The sequence below is a fragment of the Oryzias melastigma genome, linkage group LG23 (genome assembly GCF_002922805.2).
Source record: "Oryzias melastigma strain HK-1 linkage group LG23, ASM292280v2, whole genome shotgun sequence".
NCBI lineage: Eukaryota > Metazoa > Chordata > Actinopteri > Beloniformes > Adrianichthyidae > Oryzias > Oryzias melastigma.
Window position 1 is genome coordinate 9,475,442 of NC_050534.1, and position 7,092 is coordinate 9,482,533.

General features: G+C 45.0%; 1 protein-coding gene across 4 annotated transcripts; it reads right to left on the reverse strand.

The window, feature by feature from the left end:
* Nucleotides 1–320: 320 nt before the first annotated feature.
* On the reverse strand, nucleotides 321–6,628 carry ppp1r3aa (protein phosphatase 1, regulatory subunit 3Aa). Of its 4 annotated transcripts, none has more exons than XM_036210286.1 (4): nucleotides 5,499–6,627; nucleotides 4,937–4,983; nucleotides 4,746–4,837; nucleotides 321–3,173 (listed from the first exon to the last, which is right to left on the reverse strand). In XM_036210286.1, exons 1-4 carry the CDS (start codon nucleotides 6,491–6,493, stop codon nucleotides 534–536), a joined length of 3,774 nt encoding a protein of 1,257 aa, XP_036066179.1. In that variant the 5' UTR covers nucleotides 6,494–6,627; the 3' UTR covers nucleotides 321–533. The 4 variants fall into 4 exon arrangements, with proteins under 4 accessions (XP_036066179.1, XP_024142598.2, XP_036066178.1 ...); XM_024286830.2 differs by having other exon boundaries at nucleotides 4,937–4,986; XM_036210285.1 differs by having other exon boundaries at nucleotides 4,746–4,983; nucleotides 5,499–6,628.
* Nucleotides 6,629–7,092: the final 464 nt, after the last annotated feature.

Here is a 7,092-nt window from a genome sequence, read left to right on the forward strand (position 1 = left end):
ACGTCAAACAATCAAAACATACACATAAAGCGCTTTCAATCGGGGTGTGATTCAACTGGCCAGGAGTCTGCTGAAAAAATGTCAGTTTGTGTGTAAAGCTCTAACTGTGCTGCGTTATAACAGTCTATTACATTTACTGTAGACCAACAATGAACTTAAATACCTTGATGGTAATGTGTTACAGGCTCAGACGGAGGATGAGGTGGCTCCCGCCTTCAAACGGTAAGCTAATCAAAAAGCTAGTTTTAGGAACAGTCTGTCGTTGACAAAGGTAGGAGATGCTTGAAAATGCTCAGAAAGAAAGAAAGAGACAGAGGGAGCACAACAAAATCAGTTTACGTCCAAAACATGTTCAACAAATTCAAAAATGACTGCTGGTGTACAAGCACGTGCAGCTAAAGATGACTGAAATATGGGTTGACTACTGCAATACTTCACACAACAGTGTTCTAATCAAATATAAAAGCGCACACTGCCATAGTATCTAGCATCAGTACAGTTCAGACTCTTCTTCAAAACACATGAAAAGACGATTAAAGTTCGTTGGGTGGCGATGCATCAAAGCTTTTACGCTTTTGTCTACCCAGCGATTCCTTTGTCCATCTTCTCCACTTAAAGATCCAACACCACATTGAAAAGACGTAGAGAGCAAAGAATGCTGGGAAATCGTAGAGGAAAACGACAAGAAAGAATCCACTAACCAGCAGCGTGCAGAGTATCAGTCTGGTTATGTGAACGATGATGTATAATATAGACCACCATAGTAGGACGTGGGATTGTTTTGATTTCGTCAATGGTTGGGTCGTTTCAGTCATTTGTTCGTCGGGAGGAGCTAAATTGGGGGTCTCCTGGAGTTTGTGGGGAACGTGGGAGGGCTCTGTGGAGCTCAGTGGCTGACATCTACTATGGATCGTATAACTTTGCTTGAAACTCCAGCTTGTCTCTGCTGAAAATAGACCTTCAGAAGAAAAGGTGTCAACAGGATCTTTCTCCAAAAGTTGGCAATCTCCCATTTCATTTCCACTGGAAACCTTCCCTTGTCGAACAAAGACCTCCTCCAAAATCCTCCTCACCAAACCTTCTCCGAATCTCTCCACGAGCTCCATTCCCAGCGATGCCGTTTCATTTGACGCGGTTTCATCTTCAAGTGGAGGGCCCTCAGCTTCTGCTGTCAACTCCTCTTTCTTTGTTGCGTACTCCTCCTCCCCCTGAGGCCTCTCCACCACCAACTCCCTCGTTGCCTCTGTTGTCAGCTCTCCGGTGCTCGTCCACTCGTTTCCCTGACTTGTATCGTCTTCTATTCTTTCTGATGTCTCTGCTGAAGAGCCTCTAGTTGCTTCACTCTCCTCCCTGGAGCTTTTTACACCCCCTATGCCCTCTTTTTGACCCCTCATCTCCCGCCCTGAGTCAATCTGTCTCGAATCTTTCACTTCGAAAGGATGGAGGTTGGGTTTTTCCATCAAACAAGGTTGATCGATTTGAAAGATTTCGTCAATTGCCGTTGATTCCGTTGTCGGATGTACTGAAGGCTTTGTGTACTCCACAGATTTTTCATTGTGTCCTGATCTCGCCTCTTCTGATTTTTGATTTAATACTTCTTCAGTTGTTTCTGATTTCAGCCTTTGATCTCCACTTGCTCGGTTGGACTTTGACGGTTCGTCACAAGACGATTTGTCTCCCATCAACCCAAACAAAGTTTCTGATGACATTCTGGTTCCTGTCCCAATCTGTTCTCCATCAACCCAAGGAACCTTGCCTTCTATGTTTTTACGCTCCTCCAACCCTCCATCTGTATTTATTCCTATTGGCTCAAACTCTTGTTGGGATATTTGGTAGGGATCAAATCCAACTTCGACCTCCTTTGTGGAACCCTCATCTCCACACTTTTGGGATCTGCCATATTCCCTTGTTTCCTGTTGCTTAAATACCTCTGATCCACAAGGCTCTTTCTTTTCAGTATAGTTCATCGTGATCCTCTCCTCCAGTGCTTGTCTGGATGCAGAAAATACATACCTCGCCGCATCCTTTGTCTCCTGTCTGATTGTCTCCCTAAATGCCAGCGTGTCACTCGGTGCATTGTCTGGGGGGGTACCTGTAACCTCCCCTTCTCCTCTGGAAGAAAGACCCTCATCCAGCCTTGCTCCCTGTGAGATCCTATCATCGGCGCTGGCATTCGGAGACTCTGGCACGGCTGTCATGTCTGTTGTCTCCAGCTCCCCTGAGCTTGTTACCGAATCATCTGTGTGCAATGTGAAGGGCTCGTCTCCTTCAATTCCTCCCCCCATCGTCCCCCCTGCTTCTTGCTCTGAGGCAGTGAGCTTGTGACACTCGCCAGGACTGCCGGCAGAGTCCTTGGACGCTGCCCTCTGGAGGCTAAATTCCCGAGTGGTGTCTGTTTTAGACCCTGTCTGTGACCTTTGGGGTGCATCTTGTGCGGCTGCGCTGTCATCTCCCGGGCTGCTGTCACACGCCTCCACCGGCTGACGAGCTTTAGTGTTCGAGGCAACAGTAGCTGACAACGTCTCACAGGAGTCTGAGAGGGGCTGACACGCAGCTAAGGTGTGCAAGTTGCCAGGTGCATTTGTGCCCATCTGAAACTCTTCAAACTCCTGACTTCCTGCTGAATATTGAAGCCGGGGCCGCTTATCATTTGAAGGAGACACCGACGCCGCTGTCTGGAGCCACTCTGACTCTGGAACATCAGAGTGGTCCATGCAGCGGGGCCCATTAAGAAAAACCTGCCATACATCGCTCACCGCCGCCGCTTTATTGTCGCTGCCGCCTGCAGTGTCGGGAAAGGGCTCCCACGTATCATTAACGGAGGCTGGATCCTGTTCTGATGCGCCTGACAAAGTCATTTTCGCTCTCCCAGTCCAGATGTCACCCGCGTCAGCGGGCCCCCACTGCTGCGCCGTGTCACTGTTCCAGTCCAGTGGAAGCAGGGGGATCTGATGGTAGGTGAGCACCTGTGGACTCTCGCTCAGTCGCGTCTTTGGGCATTTACGGAGAACGCCGGGGCAGTCACTCCGGAGAGATGGCTCCGCTTGAGAAGTCTCCCGGCCGCTGGCTGAGTCACGAGGACAAGCCTTCAGTAGCTGCTGCCTCCTCTGGGAGAAGAAGTCCTGCACGCGCGCCAAACGGGCCGCCCTGCGCCTGCTTTTTATGCTTTCCACCTGTCAGGAGGCACAAAAGTCAAAGGTCAAGCCAATTGCTTACTCCAACCACACATCTTTTAACCCGTTAAAGACCCACTGATGAAAATTATAGTTATATTTTTATTTCTTGTGGCATTTTTTTAACAATAAAGGACATAAATAAAAAATTAACTGCATTTCTGTGTATTTCTTTACTCAAATCATAAATCAAAAGCAGAAAAAGTAAAAAAATTGCATTTGTGATGTAGAAAATGGGTGGGGCCACAAGCTCTGTGCTCTGCTCTATTCTGATGCATCCTTTTGTAATCTAATAGATCCATGTATGTCTTTGCATCCCTCGTCTGCTTTCCATTGTGCTCAAAACTGTATGTCTGGAGAACTCCAATCCTTGTTGCACCGGTAAGGTTAGGTTGGGGGTTGTGAGGGGCTGTAAGCTAGCGGTGCAGCATGTAAACAGAAAGCTCTCAGTTATGGGTGACAGGAAAGGGGGGTGGGGCTGCTTCAAGCCAACAGCCACGCCCACCACTCAGAGGGAATTTTTTTACGAATTCCTGCCGCTCTGCAGAAACTGTGTCCTACAACATGAGTCAAATTCAAATCCAGAGGACCGGATTTGGCCTGCGGGATAACTATATCTGGCCCGCCAGATAATTTTATAGTATTATTATTAATGGCCCAATATTGTGTTGTATAATTATGACAGTATATATTTTATGGAGAGCAAAATCTTTTGGCATATTTATAATTTTATTTTTTTATATAAAATGACAAACGAGTAAAGAAATTTGAAGGTTTTAACTTTTACTTTATTTCTAACTTATATAATTTTGACAGAATATATTATTATGGAGAGCAAAATATTGAAAGTTATTTACAGTCGATTTATTCTAGAATAATATTCCTGTCTTTTTATTCCAAAAAGTTAAGTTTTTAAAGTTTAAGCTTTTTAACAATTTCGTTTTTTATGTGTTTTGGCCCCCTGTGTGATTGGGTTGAAACCTCTGTCTTAGAAAGTTACTTTTTTAAAAATATTATTTTGAAAAAAATGACATAATCATATTTTGAAAACCACTTGAAAATATATCAATAGATGATCGAATGGGAATGTTTACTCTATTTGAACGTAATTCTTCAACTGTTTACACACTTAGCGTAATTCTGAAGCAAAAGAAGCAGCTTTACAGTAGTGAGGGGTTTACGTAAAATGTGTTTTTAGGCAACACAAGACAAAGGTGGTTAATAACAGTGCAAAACAGATGTGAAAAGCTACTTTGATCACGAAAATGGTTGCAGAGTTACACTAGTGCATGTGTTGTTTTGGCATCATCGTCTCAGATGTTAAAGGGTTAAACTACAAGGACTTAATGCAATAAGTCTGAAGGAATCTTAAGATGAATATCTTCTGACAGATTACATTTCTGGGATGATGCAACACGCAGCAACTTCTCCTCATGACCATATTTATGCCCACATCATCAGAGTGCATGCATGTTGGATGAGAGATCGGTCACTCAGACCTTCAAAAAATAAAAAAATAGAGCACTTTCAACACTTCCTCTGGACTCTCCCTTTAGAGAACTCCACACTCACCAAAGTTTTGTGTTCTTGACCTTGAAGGGAGAAGTCTGGCCGCACCTTCTTCTCCCCGTCACAAGTATCTATTCCAATTCGTGCCTCTGATTCTGCAACAAAACAAACCAAAAGGGGCTTAAAAAAAAGAACGTTTAAGCAGAATTGTTCATGCATATGCGCATGCAAGCATGCAGAAATGCCAAACACACCTGCAGACACCGTAGGCTCCCATGTCTTTTCCTCTGCACCCCCATTTCTGCTGTGGTTCAAAAAAGCACTGCAGTTACTAAAATACATGCACAGAGGTTTGATTTGCACTGTTTGAAGATTGTCTTACCAAAAACAAGCTCATAAAGAAGTTTTTGTTTTTTCTGGGTGGAAAAAAACATCTTGTGAAGTTTTTTATACTTTTAAAAAACTAAAGGGGTGTTTCACTATGAATCTTGGGGAAAAAGCCATACTTCTATGAGGAGCCATTGCTCATTAAATGGACTGAAAATGAAAGGTTTGTTTTTCTCAGGGCGCCATGGAAAGCAGCACATACATGACCATAAAAGGACAATGGGCTTCTGAGACCAAATATTTCCTATTGAGAGGTTACATAAGAGCTTATCGTAAACAGTGGAAGGCCAAACCATGACGCTTTACTGCTTTCAGCTTCACTTAATGAGAGAAACGGCAGAGCTTTTCAACTTTCCAATGTAGGGACATTCTCCTTGATTTTTATCGATTGAGCAAATGCATTCTGGGATTTGTTTTAACTTGTCTCACCTCTGAGCTTTGAGGCAGCTCCTCTTGGTTTTGGTCTCATCTTGGTTCTCTTTTTCACGCGGCTTCTGGTGGCAGAACAGGATGTAGTTCATTCCCTTGTTGTTGGCCCAGAATGTGCCGGCCGGCGTCTCGTAACGGAGGCAGAACTCCACCCTGGTGCCTTCCTTCTCGAAGGGAGGAGTCGGGGTGTAGCAGAACGCGAACCGGTCCGTCCTCATGTCGCTGGATCCGGGGATGTACTCGGCCGGCAGGTCGAAGTGGCTGTTCCACTGGTCCAGGGTCATCCTGACGTAGATGTTCTTGGCGTAGCAGAGGTTTACCACCCGGATGATGCCGCGTAGGGTGGTGGTGCCCGGTAGGAGCTCAATGCTCTCCAGCTCTAGCATCTGCGCCTGGAGCCTCAGATCCAGCTCCTCAGGGGAAAGGGGAACCGTAAACAGACAGGTCAGGTAGAATTCCTGGTCTCCTCCATCGGGCCAGCTTTCCTCGGCCTCCGCCACCTCGATGTTGTCAAACTCCTTCACCGACACCAAATCGAGGCCAAAGGCGTCTGCAAACGACACCTTCCTGCGAACAACCGGCGGCGGCTCTGCCTCGGAGTCCTCGTCACTTTCGTCACTTTCCTCCTCCACGGAGGCCTCCAGCTTTCCCTCGCCACCATCCCTCTCCAGAGTTGGCTCCGAAGCCCGCATGCACAAAGCCTCCATACCGCGGTCTGGTCGGCAGCTGTCTGCTCCTTCAGCCCGTCTGTCTGGCTCGGAGGGCAGACCAAAGTGCCCCCCCCCAGCCTGGCTGCAGTGATACAGGAGAAGGGGGAGCAGGAAGAGGACGTGACTTGACAGATGGAGTTTGGTTACAGCCGAACACTGTGAGCCCGAGCTAAAGATAGACCAAAGCTGGACAGCTATTCTCTCACAATATGTTTGCAACTTTTGAAATAAATCATTAAATGAGCCACATCTGGAGTAATGCTGTTGAATGTGAGTGAAAATCATGTTTCAAATTCATAAAATGTTTCAACTTTTAGCTTTTTTTTGCGGTTCCACAAAACACAACCAACATATCTGTGTATTTTTATTACAAGAGTTCTTATAAAAGTTTCTGACTCATTCACTGAAGGACAACTGGACTTAGTGACCCCGCCCCCCGCATTCCAAACAGGAAGTAGTTCTTGCCAATCCTAAATTTTGTAGTAAAAGTTATTCAAATAAACTGACCAATCAGAGGCTTCAATTCATGTTGCATGTTTGAATTGTTACTTTGACAGCTTCTCCAAGTCCTGCATTCTAGTGGTAGGGGTGTGACCCTCCAACAAACTCTCTTCTGATTGGTGAGAGTGGTTGCCATAGAAACATTGACTTAGACCAACCTTTAACAGTAAATGAACCATTTGGACTTGTTTTCTACTGATCAAAAACTAGAAGGAGCCACATAGTCTTACTTTAGCCTTTAAGAAATGTTGATTTTTTTATCATCAATGTGGACCTCAGCCATCAATTTTTTAATTTAACTAATATAAGTTAAATAAATGGTAATTAAGTGATCAAACATTGTCATTTTATTTTTATTTTATTCATTTATTTTTTATTTCTCC